This window comes from Notamacropus eugenii, chromosome 4 (assembly GCF_028372415.1).
Source record: "Notamacropus eugenii isolate mMacEug1 chromosome 4, mMacEug1.pri_v2, whole genome shotgun sequence".
NCBI classification, from domain to species: Eukaryota; Metazoa; Chordata; class Mammalia; order Diprotodontia; family Macropodidae; genus Notamacropus; species Notamacropus eugenii.
In genome coordinates, this window is record NC_092875.1 from 426630215 (window position 1) to 426653238 (window position 23024).

Sequence of the window (23024 nt, forward strand, 5' to 3'; positions counted from 1 at the left end):
GGTTAAGTGAAGTGCCCAGGGTCACACAACTAGCTAGTAAGAGTCTGAGGCTGGATTTGAACTCAGGCTATTCACTAGTGGCACCACCCAGCTACCTCAAACACCAGTATTTTTAAAATTTCCTCGAACCTGCCCAACTGTCCCTATTGCTACAGTTTCTCTCCATTTTTACCTCATGTCTTCTGAAAATGTCAGAGCGCTTGCTAAATACATACTTTATGATCAAAATCCTTATACTCAGAGGCAATTGGTTCACATTGGTTCACTAGTATATTCTCTAGTATATCACTCTGAATTTGCTTCATACATATTTTGTGTACATATTCCTCCCCTCATAGAAGGTAAATTCCTTGAAGGTAAGAGTTATTTTCACTTTTGCTTTTGTATCCCCAGCAATAAGCATGGAAGCTAGCACCCAGCAGGCACTAAGTCTGACACTGACATGAAGTGAAATTTTTTTCTGTTTCTTTTTCTACTAAGGAAAATGGTTTTTGGACTAAGGATAAAGAAAAAAATGGCTAACAGGTATTGAAACCCAAGATACTTGAGGTGACAGAGCACCTAACTACTCTTAATGAGTTCAGGTCACCAGATCCTAACAAACTATAACTTGTAGCTCTGAAATAACTGGTGAAAAAACATGGGGTGGTATCATAGGGTTGGAAGAAAGCAAAATTCACTCCAATTTCCAAAAATGGGGAGAGAATCTTTAAATTATGGGACAGAGAGCTTGTCTTAGAATCCTGGGTAAAATTCTAGAACATATCAAAAGGATAGCATTTACAAAGGACAGTGTTGGTCTTTGGCAGTCGGAAGAGGTTCATCAGGAACAAGTTTTGCTGAGTGAAGCAAGCAGAACCAGGAGAACACTGTACACAGTAACAGACCCATTGTGCGATGACTGACTTTGATAGACTTGGCTCTTCTCAGCAATGCAGGGAGCTAAGACAACTCCAAAAGGCTCACGATAGAAAATGCCATCCACATCCAGAGAAAGAACTGATAAAGTCTGAATAGACATTGAACCACACTATTTGCTTTTTGTTGTCCTTCTTGTGTTTTCTCCCATTTGTTCTAATTCTTCTATACAACATGACTAATGTGAAAATATGTTTAATAAAAATGTCTATGTAGAGCCTATATTGGAATTGTACACCATCCTGGGGAGGGGAGTGGAGAAAATTTAAAATTTAGGGAAGTGAATGTTGAAAATTAAAAATAAACTTATTTTTTAAAAAAGGACAAGTTTTGTTGGACTAACCTCATATACATCACTTACAAGGTTATTACTCTATTAGTGACAGGGGTGTGTTGGAGTCAGATCCTGCTCAGACTGTTAAATTTTCAGTGTGAGCATTTATACCTTAGAAATTACTATGGATCAGAGCTTCAGTCATTGTTTTATTGATTACCTAGACTTGAAGGTCTCAGCAACAAAAATTAAACTTAAAAAGTATGTTGTGTGTACTTTTTTTAAATTGGAGAGCTGGTTGCTAAACATTTATCATCACATCCCTGCTACCAGATCAAAGTAATTTCACTGACCTAATCCATCTGGATTTTAGCAAGGGATTCATTTGAAAAACTGTTCCATGATATTCACGTGGACAACATGGATGATGGTTCTGGGCTAGGTCTGACTCAATCAAATCCTCTTGGAGTTTATATTAAATACTAGAATAAAACAAGACATTCACAGGTCATTCAAAAGTTAACAAAAAGATTTCCTTAGCTATAAAAAGAAAATGTGATTCAATAAGACTAGACAATGAGAATACCTCATTGATTCAGCCAAGCATATTTCCCTTGTCTGAGTTAGGCATTATGAACCATCAGAAAGTTCAGAGTTCCTCGTGGCTGCTTTGTTACACGGGTGATTAATAAATGGCATGAGCTGTCTAAGTCTTTAGTGTCATGAGCCAACCAAGATACCTTTTAAGGAAAAGCCAGCCTAACTTGCATGGGACTGGGAGTGGGAGTGGGAGTGTGGGAGTGTGTGTGTGTGTGTGTGTGTGCGCGTGTGCGTGTGTGTGCATGTGTGTGTACGTGAACTCAGAAGGAGAGCTCCAGGACTGTACCTCAAAGTTATGTTCTGGATCTCATTCTACACATCATTTTCATATGAGGCTGTAGAAGGCATACTTATCAAATCTGTAGATGACATGTAACTGACAGGAGTAGAGAACACAATGGAAACTCCAAAAGTATTTCAAATTCCAGAATTGTGAGCTGACTTAAATAAGGTTTTATTCATTTACTAGGAAATTTAACAGGGAAAAATGTAAAGCTGTACAGTTGGGTTTTAAAAAGTACAAAAAGGGAGGCATGGGAAAAAGTTCTTAGGATTTCAGTGAACTGTTATCTGAATCTAACTTGAATGTTGGACCTTGTAGTTCTAAAAGCTAACAGGGTCTTAGGCTATATTAATAAAGACAGTCAGTCAATGAGAATTTATTAAACACCTATTATGTGGTAGGCGCTGTACTCAGCACAGGTAAAACAATGAAAGGCAAAAGGCAGTCCCTGCCCTCAGGAAGATCACAATCTAATGGGGAAGAAAAAACACAAACTGTGTTCTAAAAGGGAAGTGAATAAGCATTTAAATAGTGCCTACTGTATGCCAGAAACTGTATGAAGGGCTTTGCGAATGTTATTTTGTCTCTACAACAACTAGCTATATCCAGGAGAAAAAGGAAATGGGTGAAGGAGGTAACAGTCTCACTGGGTTGTACTCTAGTCAAGTCACATCTGGAGGATCTTTGTAAGTTCTGGTGAGTCCAGGAGAGGTTGACTAAGAAGGCTAGAAACCATACCCTGTAAGGATCTGCTATAAGAGAAATCAATATGGGGAAGTCAATACTTGAGGGTAGAGTAGGGGTTACAGCTGTCATCATGTGTGTTCGTCCTTCACTGCCAAAGAAGACCATGCCATCAGAGAAATAATGACGTGACTTGCACTTGATTTTGTTTTGAGTGAGGGAGGGCTGTGCATGTCACTTCTCACTTCTCCTCCAGAGTCATCTGAATCCAGTGGCCAGATATTCATCAGGATGACTGGAGATGACCCAGGATGAGGCAATTGGGGTTAAGTGACTTGCCCAAGGTCACACAGTCAAGTATCTGAGGTGAGATTTGAACTCAGGTCCTCCTGACTCCTGCACTGGTGCTCTATCAACTGCACCACCTAGCTGCCCCTAGCTGTGATCAAGTAAAGGGCTGTCATGTACAAGAACTAGATTTGATTTCCTTTGTCCCAGAAGACAGAACCAAGAGCAAGATGTAAAAACTGCAAAGAGACAAACCCTGCCCTCCCTAAAGGGAAAACTGTATTCCAAAATGAATTAAGCTGCCTCAGAAAGAGCTGAGATCTCCATCATTGTGGGTCTTCAAGTGGCAGTTGAGTGCTTCCTTGCTGGGGGAATGCAGGTGAAGGCATGAATTTGACTAGCTGACCTCTGAGTTCCTTTCTGACTCATATTCTATGCGTTAGCGTTACCCATCACCTGGAAGTTCTAAAAACTCAACGTGCATGACAGTATGCAGTAGACAGTGGCCAATCTGGCTCCACGGACACATAATTGGCCTGTACAGAGTTAGCACTGCATTCTGCTGTGTGAATATCGCCTGTATCAGAGACAGAATAATGGGCCCAACTGGAGGATGGATCTCAAGATTTTGCTAATGTTAGGAACACTATTTCCTTCCTACCTTCCATTTGTAAGTACAATCACAAGCTGACTGCATATATAGAATCCTATTTACATTACAGAAAATGTTTGACAACTTTGCAGAGAATAATGAAACTATAGTATTATACATAAAATAAAGAACTATTTAGAATGATTTTTAGAACTAAAAACAAATTTGCTCTCTTCCTACCCTCTAATAAAAATGTTCAAAGCCTAATAACTTCAGTTTAATAACTAGATATAAAATGAAATCAGATAAATCTAAGCATACAGTTGCTATGGAAAGAGAAAAACAAAAAAAAAGTGCTGAAAGAATCTAGGCAACTAAAAAACAAATATTTCATTTCATTGGAATTTAACGATGGGGAAAATGTACCTGCAGTATCTTGTGCTGTCACATCTGCTCCATGTGTAACCATGGCCCTGAGGCACTCCACGTGCCCTCTTGATGCAGCCAGGTGGAAACTAAAGGAGAAGACACCAAGAGCTTCATTGGTTATCCATTTCACAGAAAAAAATCATCCTTTCCCCCACAAGAAACGCTCTTCTTCCCAACCTCTCCATGACTACTCAGGAACCATAACATGGTCCCTGACCTTAGGAAGCAACAATGATGATGATGGCCTGGTGGAGGCAGCTGCCATTGCTGTTACTGCTACTACTGCTACTACTACAACTACTACTGCTGCTGCTGCTGCTGCTACCACTGCTACTACCACCACCACCACCACCACCTAACACTTATAAAGCACTTTAAAAGTCTGTCAAACACTTTTACAAATATTAACTTTTATCCTTACAACAATCCTGAGAGATATGTGTTATTATCATCTCATTTTCAGATGAAGAAACTGAGGCAGACAAATATTAAGTGACTTGCTACCCAGTTACTAAGTGTCTGAGGTCTTCTGGTCTCCAGGTCCACCACTCTATTCCTTGTGCCATCTAGCTGCTTCTAAATATATAATTCTAATGCAAGTTAATTTATAAAGATACTTTATATTTACGACATACTTAAAAGTTGATAAATCTCTTTCTTCACAACCCTGTAAACTAGGTTGTTGTTGTTAAGTTGCATCTGAATCTTTATGACCCTGTGGATCACAGCACATCAATACCATCCATGGGGTTTTCTTGGCAAAAACACTGGAGTGGTTTGCCATTTCCTTCTCCAGTGGATGAAGGCAAACAGAGGTTTGCCTGGAGATACACAGCTAGTAAGTATCTGAGGGTGGATTTGAACTCAGGTCTTCCTGACTCCAGGCCTAGCACTCTATCCACTGAACCACCTAGATGCCTTTATAAACTACATAGTATAAGAATTTTTCCCATTTTACAGATAAGGAAATCCAAGTACCAAGAGTTTATGGCTTGCCCATGTTGCCCATGGGCTGCACAGCCAGTAAGTATTTGAGGTAATATTTAAATTCTGATCTCCCCACTGAAAGTTTAGAAGCATATTTGCTCAGTCATACTGCCACTTAATTCTTTTGCATCTCCCCGCCCCCCAAACTAGAAGACTAATCAGTGGCTGGGATAGGGCACCGTGGCAACAGAACACTCCAGAGCCAAATCCACAGTTTCATTTTAGCTGTCCTGCCAATCCCCTAGTTGAACACTGTGGTAAAGACCTAAGAAGTTAAAGGAAGAAGTAGGAGGGGAAAGCAGCTAGCTCTTTCACTTGCAAACTGCCCTTCATTGCCGCAATCATTAGAAGCAGATGATTAATCCTCTGAATACATGAGGCACATTCCCTTTACTTTATAGGTCCATAAACCAAATTCCTCACTTTGGACTGCTTGTTAAAGGGATGCCATCAGGAGGCCAAACAATTATCTCAGCAAACAAAAAAATGCAGCTGTATTTGGGGTAGGCTGAAAGAACCATCCTAAGTCACACTGTAGATCAACTCCAAGGCTATTCCAGATTATCAGTAGCAGGGTGAAGGTGGAGAGAAGTCTGGGAAGCATTCTGAAGTAATTCTGTTTCAGATCTTTTTGGATCCTATTACAGCTCACATCTCCAAAGGTTCACAGTAAAGCACCCTAGGAGGGCCTCAGAATTACTTTAAGAAGTGGCTTTTCCAGCAAAGCACATGGTTTCTTGGACCTGAAAGAATTAGTGCATTACTACAGTCTCTGCAGAACTGACAAATTTATAGCTGGGCATTTCCTCACAGGAAAAGAGATAGAGAATAGTACGAAAGTACCAGATTAACCTTCTGTGGTCTGATGAATGGGGATGGCTCCCGGTGTACAAAGCAGCCTGTGGGTGTCACTTCATTTTCTCCAATAAATCATGTTAATTAAACAAAATGTGATTTTTAAAAAAGTATATATACATGAAATGACTTTACAAATGTTTTTTAAATAAGCTTCAAGATTTATTAGGTTCTTATAATTCTGCATCTCACTGAGGGTTTTCTATAAATTTAGTGTCCAGGAAAATCCAATGAAATGTTAAGAAGATGCTTATTTTCAGTTCTGGAGTTGTAAATTTCTATCTCTTGGTAAAACAAATGCTTGAAGATTGAAAACCGCAGAGTTAATCCATCCTATTGTTTTTATGTAGGTTTACACACAAAGTAAATCTTGTCCTTTCCCCAAACTACAAAGTTTTAAGACAAATATTCTATCAGAGATGAACACATACCAAAGATTAACACCTCCCTAATTACTTAAGTCAAACCCAACCTCCAGACAGTACAACTGTCCTTTCTTAGTCTCACAACTGAGTACAGTCAGTTAGAGAAATGGTCTCCAACTTTTTTCAATTATGTACCCATCAGTAAAAAACACATTCTGGCATGTAACCACCAACATGTTTATTTACTTATTCACAAATTACAAACATGTACTGTTATGCTAATTTTAAAAGGATGAGATAAAAATGAAATCATATTTGAGCCTAGAGTCAACTGAGATTCACGGGTGCCTACTGAGTAAGGAAATAACAGGGATGCTTAAGCACAGCCCCCTACACATAATAAGTGCTAGATAAATGGTTTTTGACTGACATAGGAAAAAAATCATTTCTGCAGCTCTGGTGAGGATAAGGATTGGAGAGGAAAGAGATTTGAGGTATGAAGTCCATTTGGCTACATGCTAGGCTAAAAGTGATGAGGATGGGATCGAAGGGCTCTGTGTGAATGGAGAAAAGGGGAGAGATGGGAAAGATGCTGAGCATTCAGAAACGAAAGATTTAGCAACTAACTGAATGTACAGTATGAGGGAACAGGAGGGAGTTGAAGATCCTGAGTGATGGGAAGAGTGATGGTACCCTAGGCAGAAACAGGCAGTTTGTAAGAGGGGTGGGTTAAGGTAAGAGTTGGGTGAATTAGGTGGGACACTAAAAGTAGATGAGTAGCTCTAAAAAGGGTCCAGCAAGCCCTCATACCAGAGCTGCTAGACCTCTTGAACTTCTCATGGATCTATGTAAATCTATAACCATTCCTGGAAAAGAAGTCCAACAACATTCACATGAAGGGAAACATTTTACACACCCACTCATGTGTACACACACAAAGAGGCATGAATGTGTATGCACAGTACTCTCTGCAACGTTTATTTCATGGGCATGGTTTCTAGGACTCATCCTACAACTGGCAGGAAGTTATAAACACACTTCTTTCCTTAAGTACCAGTTGCTCCAAAACAGAGTGGTGAATCTACTGCCAAGGCAGACAAAATTTTATGAGACATTAAGAGGCATCCTTTTAACAACTCAGACTGCAATGTTTATGGGGTTTGCTTTGCTTCCATTAAAGAAAACGAACAGGTAAACTTGTAACAGTCTTCTTTATTTATCTCCCATCTCCATATTTCTCCCCATGAGCAGAAGAGGTAGGAAATCCAGGGGGGAAATATTAGCCTATTTTCTACAGTTCTGAAACATGTCTGATTTATTCTAATCCGGAGCGATTCCTCATAATACTGTACATAGAGAGGTCTTCATGTTTATCTGTCTTTAAGCCACTGTCCTTGCTTAGAACCGCCTCCTTGTTCCTCCTTCCTTCTATCTTCTCCAGTCTCACCCAGTCTGTGTTCCCACTTCCATGAAACATTCTACAACTACTCAAGGCCTTCAGAAACCTCCCTCTTCTCTGAAATCCTGCTGTATTCAGTCTATCAGTACAATACTGCACCTCCTAATTCCTTCACATGTGTTAGTCTGAGCTTCCAAACTAAACTGTAAACACCCTGTTTGAGAACAGGTGCCTTTCTCCAGCAAAGCTAGGCAACTTGTAATTTGGCAATTACTCATGGATCTATCTTTGAGCACTAAAATCTCATGCTTCCAAACACAAGTCTGGAAGAAAACTAGTCAAAGATCAACCTCCTCAGTTTGAAATAGGCTCTTCTTTATTTACCTGCCAAACCGAATATGAAGGGGCTAAGCATGGAGAGGGTGTGTTCTCAATTAATACAGCAAATGCACTGTCTACTAGAGGCCGTGTTGCAAAGTGAACAAGGTACCAAGCTGAAAGTCAGGAAGACATGAATCCAAATCCTGCCTCAGATACTTGCTAGTCGTCCTGGGCTCATCACTCATCTTCTTTATGTCTTGGTTTATTTATTTGTATTTTACTAGAATAATACAGCTTATAATCACTCAAACTCTAAGCTTGTATTTAAAACCAGAATTTGTAAAATAAGCAAGTATTACCAAGGAAAACAGGTTATTCTGCGATACTAGGTACTGGGCAACTTAAGTCCTTATCATAAAACAGGATTTTTCATCCATTGGCATATGCAACTCACACAGAACTAGACTCACATACTACTGACCTCACCATTGGAAGTTCAATATTTATAACTTCAAATGTGTCCATACTCCCAAAGACCTGAAATTTCACTTGGGTGGGTAATATCCCCTTGAGAGATGAAGATCAACAGCCCCTCCTATATAAATAGGCAAGTTTTATGAGGTATGGTGACCAAAACAACTTGTAAGAATTTTACAAGGCATGGTTTTCTGGAGAGTTGAGTCAGAATAATTTATTGAGATAGAACTGATTAATATGTACGCACACACCCACCCACTCATATCTACATTGACATCTTTCCGATCTTTCCTCTTCTTTCTACTCACACAGCCTCATTCTGGCAGAGGGCAAAAAGAAAGCAGTTTCTTACCATTCCCCTCGTGGCCCCATTCTCGTTACTTTGCATCACACTGGCACTAATACGAACAATCTGTATTTGTGTCCTTCTTAACATACTGAAGATTTTTATTAGAGAGAGATGGATTATCATTATTCATGTGTTTTGGCTATCTAGATTAAATACTGCATAAAAGCAATTTCTTTGCTTATTTCTTTGTTAGTAATATTAACGTAGAGCCAGCAGGTCAATCAGAAAGTATTCATTGAGCACTCAGTATGTGCCAGGCACTATTCCCAAGTACCAGAGTTACAAAGAAAGGTAAAATCAGTCCCTGACCTCAAAGAGCTCACATTCTAATTAGGTATTAGCCAAGAAGTAGAATAAGGGGTATTACGAGGTAAGGAGTGTATGAAGAAAATATACTTCACATTTTTCATTTGGATCAACATTTTCTACTATAGTAAAGCTGATAGCTATCATTAATACCAATGATTTGTAAAATGAAACACAATTCCAACTAGCATCATAAAAGAGGTAGAAGAAGGGTGGTGAGTTTTCAAACAATGAGAAACATGCACAGAATCCTCTAAATGCGTCACAGGAGAAGGAATTTCTCAAGATTCTGAGAAAACCGTTTAACAGAGTAAAATCAGAAGTGATTACATCAATATCAGTAAAAAAAAAAGGAAAAGTATCAATAAAAGGTTAATAAATATCCAATAAATCCAAACAAAGACATAAAGTGGAATTCTCAGTTGAAGGGCACCTGATTTGAAAGAAGATCCAGGTTTAAATCTTGGCTGTGCTGCAGCCTGTTTAACATTGGCAAATCAGTTGACCTCCCTGGTCTCGGTTTCCTCATTTTTTTTTTTTGAGAGGGGATTGTATTCGATGATTTCTAAAGCCCCCCCCAAGCTCTAAGTTTATGATCCAGAAAGTTATTTGGGATTAGTTATTTACAGAGCTTACAGTTGGGCTCTTAACATTTTGACAACTTTCATTAGAATGATAACATTCAAGCACGAAACAATGACATTATAATTGACCTTCAAACCATGAACCAGAACGGCGCCAATCTGTAATGATATGCTCATGTAAAAATCTGGCTTTGTGTGTTCATGGAGAAACACAACGAGGCAGTGAGGAAACCTGGATGTGCCAATGACAAAAGGCACAGTTTCCTTGTATTGTGCTGGTCGGTCTTCCTATCCATAAGAAACATTACTAATGGACAAAAGAGCTGCAATTTTAATTACGTTAAAGATCACAAAAATGCAAACTGAAACAACCCTGTGGCACAACCTCATACCCAACGAATTGACAAAAATATCGAAAATTGACAAAAATCAATGCTGGTGGGTTATAAAGAAACAGAGACACTAATACTCTGCGAGTGGAATTATTTGTTGGGAGCCTCTTTGGAGATCAACCTGGTATTACAAAACTAGAGTCACAAAAATAATCACATACTTTTATTCAGTAATTCCTGGGAATATACTGTAAGAGTATTGAACTTTTTTTTTCAAAGACAGATCGGTGGATAGGTATGTGTTTTTGAATAGACGTTTTTTGTACGTATAGCTAGCTGGTACTGAATCCTGTCTAACCCTTCATGACTCCATTTGGGGATTTCTTGGCAGAAATACTAGAGCACTTGGCCATTTTCTTCTCCAGCTCATTTTGCAGATGAGGAAACAGAAGCAAACAAGTTAAGTGAATTGCCCAGGGTCACAAAGCTAGTTAAGTGTCAAATTTAGTATTAGTGTCTCTGTTTCTTTATAAACCACCAGCATTGATTTTTGTCCATTTTAGATTTTTGTCAATTCGTTGGGTATGAGGTTGTACCACAGGGTTGTTTCAGTTTACATTTTTGTGATCTTTAACGTAATTAAAATTGCAGCTCTTTTGTCAGTTAGTAATGTTTCTTATGGATAGGAAGACCGACCAGCACAATACAAGGAAACTGTGCCTTCTGTCATTTGCACCTCAGGTCTTCCTGATTCCAGGCCTGGCACTCTAGCCACTCCATGCCTAGCTTGGCAGCATAGAATAGTAAATAGAGAGTAAGCCTCAGAGTCAGTGGGACCGTCAAGATCCACCTCTGACACATCCTGAGTGTATGACCCTAGGCAAGTCACTTCACCTATCACTGTCCAGACAAGTCATTAAGGCGATTTATTAGTTGTAGAGCAGCTGCTCAATAGTAAAGGAAGAATTCTGGAAGCTCCTGTGGTGACAAAAATCATAAACCTGGTCAAAAACAATACAAGAAACAAGTCATTAACTAAAAGTGTGTTTACTTTTCTTTCTTCCTTTTAAAAATAATTTTGTTGATAGAATTGTTGTTCAGTCATTTCCAACTCTTCGTGACCCCATTTGGGGTTTGTTTTTTAGCAAAGACACTGGAGGGGCTGGCCATTTCCTTCTCCAGCTCATTTTACAGAGGAGGAAACTGATGCAAACTGGTTGGTCACTCAGCTAGTAAGTGAGGCCATATTTGAACTCAGGTCCTCCTGACTACAATCCCAGCACTCTATCTACTGCACCACCTAGCTGTCCATGTTTCCTGTTCTTTCAAATTGGCTTCCTGCCCCCTTCCCCGTGCCTCCCCAACTTCAAAGGACTGCATAAAAGTCTCCACAAATTTCTTCATACTCCATTACTTTTATCATTTTAAATGGTATAGTCCATTATATTTACCACCTGTTGCCCAATTAAGCTGTTTACATTTATTTGAAATACCAAATAATGCCTTCTGCATGTTCTGTGATTAAGGCTATTCAAAGATATGATGGTTGGTTGGTTGTTGTCCTTCATCTTCAAAGAGGACCCAAATGACATCACCATGGTAAACTGAAGTTTCAGTGTGTCCAACTGTAGCTGATTAGACCAATAGGAGCTTGGAATCCTCTACCACAGGTTGTGCACAGATAATCCATGAATATTTGGCTATAAGATATGATACATAAAATATGAATACACATCTTTGAATATACATATGTATACACACATATGCGTATACAGCATCTCTGAACACACACATATATCTCTGAACAGTTAGCTTATTTGGTAAGCAAAGCATTTAAAAACAGCATTGCTTATCATTTCAAAGAAATGGAAACAACCTAAACGTCTAACAGCTGGTGAAGGGCTAAACCCACAAGTGCCTTATCAATTTAAAGGACTATTATCAAGCAATTTAAAATGATAACTACATGGAATATGAAATAATTTGTGGGTATTTATGAAGTGAAAAAGCAGAATAAAATGAATAAATGTGAAAAAATGTACCTATACACTGAGATAAACAGAGTGAAAAAAGGGTAGAAAAAATAACTAATAAGAAAATAACCATTTTATATGGTTGTATTTATTTTAATAGAACGTGGATATAAGGTATGTATAGTCAGTATATGGTTAATGGTAAGTATATAATTATCTGAAAATACATCATACAGAAAGGAATAATACTTAGGAATCAGTGATTAGGATCATATACATACACATGTATATGAAATATGTTGGAAAAGTTGCTCACCCTGGTCTGTTAGAATCTAAAAGTTTCTAATCCAATAATAATGGCTAACGTTTATATAGCACTTACAATGTGCCTGGCATTGTGCTAAGTGCTTTACCTAGCCAATGACTCATTCACTTCAGGCCATATTTAATGGCCAGATTTGGACAGTTTGTGGGAGTTTGTCTTGGAGCTTGCTGCAATGGAATCTGACCTGTGACTGATGACAGAAAGGATTACCAATTAAAATATCACAAACAAGACTAAGAGACAGAGAGAAACAGAGCAAAACAGTGCCCTGAAAACACTTTCTCCTAACCTTTCTGCCCTGCCTGACTGTAAACAATGACTAAAATGATCTGTCACTTCCTCAATCCACAGAAAAACCAATCAAAGTACAGACTTTTCCTTACAAGCATACTGTCAGAAAGGACTCAGTATCAGGATATTTACACCCATTGAAGGCTTCTTTTCAATATAAATTAACATTGAATCCCCCCACCCCCACCCCAATTTTTTTTTAAACAAAAAAACAAAGAGAGGATATATCATCTTTTCTGGCTTCTTTGATGCAGCTCTTGTGAGAATCTCTTGGAAAGCCTGGACAGAGGGACTTTGACTGCTATGACATGTCTTTAAACTGTACCACCTGAATCCAGGTCCATTAATGGCAGACACTGCCTTTTTTCTTTCCCTTTTTCTTGTATCTTGCTTCCAAGTTGTTTCTGCAACAAACTTTGAATTCTGCTTCCAGGGCCTATTGGTGCCATACAAACATGAGTTGTTACTCCTGTTGTTGGTGACTTGCCCAGGGTCACACAGCTAGTAAATGTCTGTGGCCATATTTGAACCCAGGTCTTTCTGACGCCAGGCTCAGCTTTGAATGCTGGTCTAAAGCGTTTGTCTTTTATTCAATAGACAATGAAAATTTTTAAGTTTTGAAAAAGGGCATAACATGATCAGACATGGTCATAAGGGAGATGGCTTTGTAGAGGCTGGACTGCAGAAGAAAGAGATTGAAGGCCAGAAGTCTAACTAGGAGGCCAAAGTAAGATAACAGGCAAGGAGGTTCTGAACTTGGGGTGTAACAGCAAGATTGGAAAGAAGGGGTTGAAATGCAAGAGAGATGATGGATGTAGAGAAGAGGAAACCCAACAACCATCAACCAAGGAGACTAAGATCCTAGAGCACAGATGGGGAAAGGATCTTAGAAGTCATGTAGTCCAACTTCTTCATTTTAATCAGAAAACTAAAGCTGAGAGAAGGTAAATGACTGGCCTAAGGTCAGGAAAGAAAATTGCTGGGATTCAAACTCAGATCCCTTGACTTCCAAAGCAGTACTCTTTCAATGACAACTACTTTTTAAATCTAGATGATTGCAAGATTAGTAGAAGCGTTAAAAGGAATATTCTTTGTTTGGGCTTTTGCCCAGATTAAGAAGGCAACATGAAGGACAAAGAGAATTAAAAAAATTTATGAAAGTATGTCAAGGTAGCAAGACTTTGATCACTGCAGATCAACAATGGCTTCAAAATGGAGTCAGCTTTTATTGATAACTTTTGTAAGAAAATAAAGACAATTCGGAAAGGTCTACAACAGCTAAAGGGGATGGGCCATTGCATCTCAGCTCCTCCCCAAGTAGTAAGTATGTGACAATATCCAGGTACAAACAAGCAAGGGGATGACTTACTACATTTAGACCGTCAGGTAATACAAGGCTATAGACTGGGTGATGCCCAGGGGCAAATCAGTGGTGCAATGGATGGAGTGCTGGGCCTGGAGTCAGAAGGACTTCTCTTCCCAAGTTCAAATCTGGCTTTAGATACTTTATTAGCTGTGTGACCCTGGGCAAGTCACTTCACGTTGTTTGCCTCAGTTTCCTCATCTATAAAATGAGATGAAGAAGAAAAAATGGAAAATCACTCCAGTATCTTTGCTAAGAAAACCCCAAACGGTGTCACGGAGAATGAGACTCAATGGAAAGGACTGAACAAAGACAAAGATGATTTCTCCCCCCAACATTTTTGACAAGCAGGTCTGGGAAGAATGGGTCACACTGAGTCTGTCTAACTTGCAACAAAAACATTAAAAATGAGGAAACCAAAAGGAGGGGAAGGTTTTTCTTGGGAGAGGAAAGATTACTAGTCCAATCTAAGGTACTGGAGGAAATCAAGATGGAGATATCTAGCAGTGAACTGGAAATTCAGAATTGACACAGTGGACAGGTCAAGGCTGAAGATAGAGATGATCTGCACAATGCTGGTAACTGAAAAAGTGGCCAAGAATTGAAGTCAGAAGAGTTTTAAGGAGAAATTCCTAACTTCATAATAACATTAATAGCAAACTATTTTATATAGGCTTTAATGGTTTTCGTTTTATTAGTAGGTCAAGAATGAAGGAAACATCTCTTCCAGTGACAGAAAAAGTTCCTGGGGCAGCTAAGGGGTCTCTAAGCTCTGAAGTGGCTGACATGGTGCCCAGGCTCCAAAGGGACAACCAACCATGAGTACCACCAGCGGAAAATAACCTCCATCTCCCCCAAAGCTTTCTGTTTAGTAGATGACTTTCAAAGCAAAAGCCCTCAAAGTCAATTAAATACAACTTCATAGAAATATTCCAAGAAAAAAAGTCACAGTCTGTTTTGGATTTAATTGTTATACAGAGTATTTAGCTTCATACTTATAAAAACTCAGCTGGAGCTTTTCAAGAGAACCACAGCTAGAAAGCCCAAATAGAACAGCTTGCAGATTTACATAAAACTACTTTGATCCTTTGCCCCTTAAATGATACTTGGAATTTCCATGCTGTGATCCTGTCCCTTAAGTAATTCCCAAGGTTTCCTCTGGGTGATTTCCCATAAAACATATCATTCTATCGATCCTATTAGATTAGACCAAAGCAAGAGAATGGGGAACATGCTGAGCATCAGGGGTCAGCAGCAGGATTTTTTTTTTTTTGGCGATGCCTTCTCTCCCCTCCCCACAAAAAATAAAAAATTAAACAGAAAGAAACTTCTGGAAAATTGTAAACACTCCTGCCTCTCCATAAGCACTTCTAGAGGTCTCAAATCAGAGGGAATGAGATTCAAGTGTCAAACAAACGGCCTGCAGTAGAGATTTCATATCCTACAAACCACTTCCTTGCAAGCTGTGCAAACTTTCCCTAAACAAACACCTCGGCATAATGTGGGCGGGTTTCTCCAGTCTTAGGCCCTTAAAGGGATTTGAACTTTGGCAAGGCAAGAGCCTAAGAGTTATGTGTGGTCAAAGTAATTTCCTTTTACCTTTCATGCAATAACTCATTCTTGTTTCCTGATAATCACATTCAAACAGACATTAAGAGGGGGAAAAAAACAACTTCCTTTCTCACAAAGCTTGATCTTTCAGAACATTTTCATTCACGTCAAATTCTTCCAAGGTAGCTCATTCATTCCCTTTTCAAAGGGAAGCGATCATGTAGAACTGGTCAAGTCCTCGGAATCCATCAATTCAACTCCTTCATTTTACAGATAAGGGAACTGAGTTTCTGAGAGGTTAAGTGATTTGGCCAGGGCTGCACAAGTAATAAGTAGCAGAGGCAGGTTGTGAACCCAGGTCCTATGACTCTAGAACCATGGACACTTTCCATAATGTTGTCTACCCTGAGACAGTCATGGAGTCTGGACTGGAAAAGACTTCAGACATCACTTGGCAAAAATCCCTCTCTATAACCTAAACTAAATGTACTTTGCAAGATTACAAAGCAATTTTCTAGGGATAAGCCCTGAAGGATTATATAAATGTGAATTGTGGCTACCACTCCTCTATAAGGGAGGCAGGTTGGTACAGCTGAAAGAACGTTAAACATGGATTCATGGGGCCTGGCTTTGAACTCTGATTCTGCCATTAATTCTACCCATGTGACCTTGGGCCAGTCTCTTAACCTCCTGGGTCTTCAGTTACCATCTGTGATTTCATTCATAACCGTAGCACCTAAATATCAGGGAGCCAACTGAGATTACAGTGGTCGTTTGGTCATTTCAGTCATATCTGACTCTTCTGAGCTCACTATAGCTATTCTGACCCTACTATAGCTGTTTAGTCATTTCAGTCATATCTGACTCTTTATGATCCCACTGGGGGTTTTCCTGGCAAAGACACTGGAATGGTTTGCCCTCTCCTTCCCCAGATCATTTTATAAATGAGGAAATTGAGGCAAACAGGTTAAGTGACTTGCCCAGGGTCGTAAGTGTCTGAGGGCCAGATTTGAACTCAGGAAAGATGAGTCTTCCTGACTGCAAGCCCAGGGCTCTATTCACTGTACCATCCAGCTACCTCACACGTGACCACGTAGGCAACATTTGTACTCACAGTTCAGCTAAAGGTGTTTTTTTTTTTTGTTCTTAATTGTCCCTAAGAAGAGATTTTATAAAGGGCCCAACTCCCAATTCAGATTCTGATCTAATTACCTAAAGATGTTAAGTCTAATAGCTTCTAGCTATGAAAAGTCTTGGAAAACTAAATTCTGTTTTACACTTCAGTATATGGCACTGTAGACAAAATCACAGAGCAGAGCTGGCTCCGAGACAAATCGCCTCAAGGCACCAAAGTGCTGCCCTGGATGGCACATGACATGCTGCTGTCAATGTTTTTGCAAAGCAGCAGTAGCAGTGACTTTAATCTCGGCACCTATTGGAAACCAATCTGGTGGAAAACTGGGAGACAGAAACATTTGTTAGCTTTCCCATTTGAGCCACTGCTGCTAAGGGAACCTGACATTTATAATAAATGATGACTTTTTTTTCTGAAAGGAGGATTAGAGGCCCAGCAAAGGGATTAATTCACAGTTATTCAACTTGATAAGAGTGATAGGGTCAGCATCTCCTTGTGGTTCAGCAACTGATTTAGGGAACTTGTAAGATTACAAAATGCAGAGCCAGAAGAGGCCTTCAACATCACCTAGTCCTACAACACAGTCAATGAAGCATCCACACCCTTCCTAGCCCTTTTGCTTAGGTTTATAAAGGTGGCCAAGAGTATTTATTAATCAAACACATAAACCGGTGCGCCTCAGTGCTCTCCTGTGTTCTTTACAAATCACTGCCATTCGGATTTGTCCTTGGAGTTCCAGACGTGGAGATCCTTTACATACTTCAGTTAGTAAACTTCTTGGACAGGGCCTAAAAATTCTGATCCTATGTGGAAATCTGACCCATAATGAACAATATTGGAATGAGCCACACAAGGGTATTTGATAAATACTATTCTGCTCAACTAGGCAAATGGATTGAGAAATTCCCTCCAATGACCCAGACTGAAAGCTCACCATACCTGTCCACCCAATCCGCTGGAGGCCCTTTCTTCAATTGCCCCTGACTACCACAGTCATCCAGCCACGGGACTTCCCACCCCCACTGTCTCCCATCTCCAACCTGAGTGTTCTCTGAAAGGCAGTCTGCCAAAGAGGCCCAAGCTCTGGACTTGGGGGCACAAAGGCCTAGGTTTGAATTACTTACACGTACTGAGGAGCTATGTGACTCTGGACAAATCACTTCCCTTTCCTAGCCCTCAGTTTCATCTTCAAAATGAGGATAACTGCCATACCTCATAGGCTTGCTGAGAGGTTCAAATGAGATAATTAATGTATGGAAAGGTCTTCGTAAAAACTCAAAGCCTTGGATTAATATGAGTAATTATTATTACTAGAATTAGTATTGGTAATATTAGTGGCACCTCCAGATTGAAAGAAACGGTTACTGCAGATGAACTTTGGGGAATAGTAGTAGTTCCTAACTTCTTGTATGTCACAGACCCCTTCTCAGAGTAGTGTTTTGCTATGAATAAAAGCCAGAAGATTATAAAGGGAAAAAATTACATTGAAATATAGTTATTAAAAAGTGGATATCTATCTCTTTCCATATCTATCTATCTATCTATCTATCTATCTATCTATCTATCTATCTATCTATCTATCTATCTATCTATCTATCTGCCTACCTACCTACCTACCTACCTACCTACCTACCTACCTACATTCACAGACATTAGGTTAAAAACTCTAGCTGTTTCGGAACCAGCAGATAATTTGGCTTAGTGGAATTCTTTCTTTTCCCCCACTGTCCTTCTGTTGTCCTTTTCCTATGGCTATCCTCAAACCTCCGTACTCAGCAGGACCTGGAGAGATATTCCCTTCCCATAGACTTGGTATGCTTTAATTCTGGTATATCTGATCACCTGCCATTGTTAAACTGGTGGTAGGTGCTCATGGTGCCCTTGAAAAGTAAGGGATGAGAATCAAAATGATTTAGCATGAGAAAAACTAACAAGAAAATGACAAAAGCACTGGTGTTGAAATATCTATTTGAGTAGGAAAAAACTATACAAATCTTTTAATGAAATATATTCTGACACAGTAATTTTGTATAGTTGCTTTTCAGCAAAAACCAGATTTCCTTTGAAAGATGTCTCATTTTAGAGGTGTGGCCTCTGTTGAGGAAGGAAGCCAATAAATATTTAAGGTAACAGAATAATTCTAGTCTCCACCTCCTGATTCTGGAATCTTTTTCTCAATTATCCAAAGAATATAATTCTGATGATGATTTTTGAAAGGCCAAAGGTGCCACAGGATTAAAGAAGGCGAATGAAAAAGGGAAGAAGGTGGAGTTGGCCAACTACAGACTAGTGAACTTCCATTTCTGGTGAAAGTCTAGAACACATTATTAAAAAAACAAGCTGTGAACATTTCAAAAAAAAAATCAATTATCACTATGAGTCAGATCTTCATGCTTAATCAAGAAAGGGTCAAGCCAGACTAACCTCATTCTCCTCTTGGACAGAATAACTGGCCAAATCAGGAAGACGCTACAGACATAACCTAACTAGATTTCTGACAAGTATTGTGGAGAGGATGAAAAGTTGTGGACTATCTGACAACACTGTTAGAGAAGTAAGTGACTGACTGGACCAAAAGAGTATTCCTTAATGGTCAATGCCAACTTGGAGGGAGGCCTTCAGTGGAATGTCCCAGGAATTTCTTGATTCATCCTGTGCTCCTTAACATTTTAACCAATGATTTGGATAAAGGCATATTAGACATACTTGTCATACTGTGGGTAACAAAACAGGAAGAGAAAGTTAACATGCTGAAAACAAGAATCAGGATCCAAAATGATCTAGACAGACTACCACGGCGAGCAGATTCTCATAAAATTTAACACAGATAAATGGAAAATTCTATACTCGGGTTTAAAAAAATCAACTTCACAAATCAGGACTGGGAAAGCATACCCATGCGAAAACCATCTAGCGGTCTGGTATAACTACTACTTTAATGAAGGACTGAAAGTTGAGGAGGAATGCAATAGGCAAATAAGCTAATGCTATTTAAGAGGGTGTGAAAGAGAGCCACTGAAAAAAATAAAGTGTAGCTCAAAGACAAGCCTGCCCTTCATTACAACTTTGTCCAGTTCTGATTTTTGGAGGGTAGAGAAGCACAGAATTAGAACACAGGGAGCAGCATTTCCACTGTACTCTACCCCTTTGCCCAATCTTTCCTTGAGTACCATGTTGAGTTTTGAGTTTTCCATCTTGGGAAGACCATTGATAGATGAAAGCACAGAAAGAAAAAGCAAACCAAGATGGTGAAAGCCCTGAAAACCAGGCTACATTAGGTTCAAAAAGGAGCTAAAGATGTTCAACCCATAGAAGAGAAGATTTTAGGGAAGGGGGTGGGGGGATATGATAATTCTAATTCTCTTCATGTATGTAAATGGTTATGACCAGACAAGGGATTAGGCTTATGCCGCTTGGCCCCATAGGAAAGAACAGGAAGTTGCAGAGGGGTAGATTTGCACTTAACACAGAGAAAAAAATTCCTAACCATTTAAGCTATGAAGGGAAATAGTGGGCTCCTCTCATTGAAAGTCTTTATACACATGGTGGATGATCACTTGTCATTTTTGAGGGAAAATTCTTGGTCAGGGATGGGTTAGGTTAGATGGCCTCTCAAGTCCCTTGCAACTCCTAAGATTCTAGGATTCTGTGAATAGACGAATACCTTTTGTAGAACTGTATATGTCATCAAAACCAAAATTCAAACAAATGTAAATCTTCAAAGAGGTTCAAAGATTACTTGTCAGGAAAATTGCAGAGGATTCATGCTTTCCCTAATTTTTGGTTGGTTAAGTGAAAAGAATGTTGGAATTGCAGCCCAAGCATCTGGGCTTTCTGAATTCAAATTCCTAGTACTTTCACTTATTATCTGGTTTAGCTTTGGTAAGTGGTTTATTTCATTTGTAAAATGAGGGAATTGGACTAGTTCTTTAAGGTTCCTTCTATCAAATTCAACAATGTAAGGCACAGAATCACTGATGAAAGGGACGGTCCATGGATTAACTCGGACACCACAGTGAACTCGAAGGTCCCTTCCAACTCTAACACTCTGTGATTCTATGCTATTATTATAATCAAAGTAACTGACTGTAAACAATCTTAACAATCAAATAAATTGATGCTTTACTTACTATCCTTTCTACTGATCTTAATAAATGGTACAAAACCTAAAAGTTGGCAAAAGAAAGGGAAAAGAGTTATGGGTAGGGTGTGAGAAAAAAATACTTCCAGTAAATAGTTGCATATAAAAATACACTTTGAGGAAAGAGAGCGGTTCAGTTTCCAGGACACAATTCATTCTTGTTCTCTCTACTGAGAGATACACCACTATCCTTTAGTAAACTTGAGTGTTGTGAGAGAATTTAGGTTTAAAAAACTTCCTACCACAGGATTTCCTATTTCTTCATCTTGGTCAAGATAACAAACAAAAAACATTAACCAGAACAAGAAATTCCTGTTATTCACCTTTATCAAACTGTACAGTTGGGGAAGAGTTATCAAATGTCATCTAGGCAGGCTAACTTACATGAAGATTATATCAAAACTGTAAACTCAAATGGATCTGTGAGTTAATAAAGGAATTCCCTTCATTGATATAGACTGTAAACCAAGTATGCCTAACCCTGCCTAATGGGACTCTTGTCCACACTGTGGCCACAAAGTTCACCACAAAGAGAAGAGAAGGAGTATGCCCCAAATGCTGAAGACCTTCCATTTTTCCCAATGGTGTGAACATACAGCAGGATACTGACTTGTCCAACTGTCACTCCTCACTCTTATTACATAACCAGCCTACTTTATATGATTCCTGGATGATGCCCTTTATTCCTGCCCTCCTAATACTGTAAAGGATCTCCAATTCTATGTTCTAAGAGCCCTTTCAGTTGGGAGGATCTAAATTAGGCTATTATGGCCCTTTTTCACAGCTGGAGAAAATGTTTTCACTTTGTTAATTTTGAAGATTTCTGATTTCATTAAGTTAGGTACTCCTCTCTACATACAAAAAGAACAAATCCTCCTTAATATGACTGGTTCATGAGTAGCCATGGTCAGAAATAACTTGATTACCTGGTGACCAGTTTCTATGAGCCTTTCTGAACGTACCTAGGTGGATCCTTCAATCACAGTCTTTAGTTAGGCTTGATTTTAAAGCCATTTTGGGTTGGCAGGATCTACCAAGCTTGGCGATGAGATCCTAGATCTAGAACTGAGAGGAGCCATTTAATTCAACTCTTTCCTTTTACAGACTGGAAATCAAGGCTGAAGGAAGTTAAGTAACTTGCCCAAAGTTACACAGATAATTCTCATCAGAGGTAGGATTTGAATCAATGTTCTCTGACTCCAAAGTTACTCTTCCTTACTGTCTCTTCAAGAACTCCAGTTACCTCAAGATGGAAAATGTTATCCACATCCAGAGAAAGATCTATGGAGTCTGAATGCAGAATGAAATATACTATTTTCTCTCTCTCTTTTTTCCCTTTTGTTCTAATTTTTCTTTCACAACATGGCTAATGAGGAACAACACCAAAGAAAGAACCCAAGTCACCTCCATATGATGCTAACGCTTGAGGATTGGAGAAAAAGTCGCTTCTCTTTTCTCCAGTTTCATCAAAGATTAGACAAGAAACCTCAGTGTGACAATTTTATTTTAGAGTCCTTCTCTAATAGGAAGTTCTCTAACTGGAAGAAAGGTTTGAGGGAGTGGACTGGGAAAGAAGTGAAAAAGAAACAAAACAAGAGCTCCTGATAGGGTATGGGCTTTGGACCCCTCCCCCTTTGAACTTTCCTATGAATTCCAGGAAAATGAACTCAGATCCCTGACCTTTCCTTTGCCAGAAGCAAATACTCCTTTTAATTGCCCTTTCTTGGTGGCCCTCATGGTCTGCACCTACCCCCAACTCCTTGATTCTATCTAGACCCAATCCTTGACGTGTGTGTGTATGAGTCCATCTTGCCCCCATTAGATGGGTCAGATTCTTAAAATCTAGTCAATAGATCAGATTCTTAAAATCTTCCCCACCTCAACTGGTATTTGAATAAACCTGAAAGAATGACTGGGTCGAATTCTTTCAAGGTAGGACTTGCATCTGCTGCCTTTGAATATTGGGGTTCCCAGCACGATCGTAACACTCCCATTTTTAAGGAGAAAGTTATACATTCCATTCCTTTCCTTTCCTACATGGAAATATGTTTTGCATGACTGCACATGTATAACCTACATAAAATTGCTTCAGTTCTCAATGGGGGAGAGGAGGAGGAAGAAGGAAGAAGGGAGAGAATGTGGACCTCAAAATTTTTTTTTAAAAAATAAGGTTAAAAATTGGTTTTACATGTAATTGGGAGG

General features: G+C 39.2%; 1 protein-coding gene across 22 annotated transcripts in view; it reads right to left on the reverse strand.

Annotated features, from left to right (window-relative positions):
- The window catches only part of RAI14 (retinoic acid induced 14), a 179539-nt gene that overhangs the window by 27405 nt on the left and 129110 nt on the right, over window positions 1-23024 (reverse strand). For all 22 annotated transcript variants that reach the window (XM_072605864.1, XM_072605860.1, XM_072605856.1 and 19 more), the window contains one exon: window positions 4066-4154. In XM_072605864.1, coding sequence (XP_072461965.1) covers window positions 4066-4154 — 89 coding nt within the window. The remainder of the gene's footprint in view (window positions 1-4065; window positions 4155-23024) is intronic.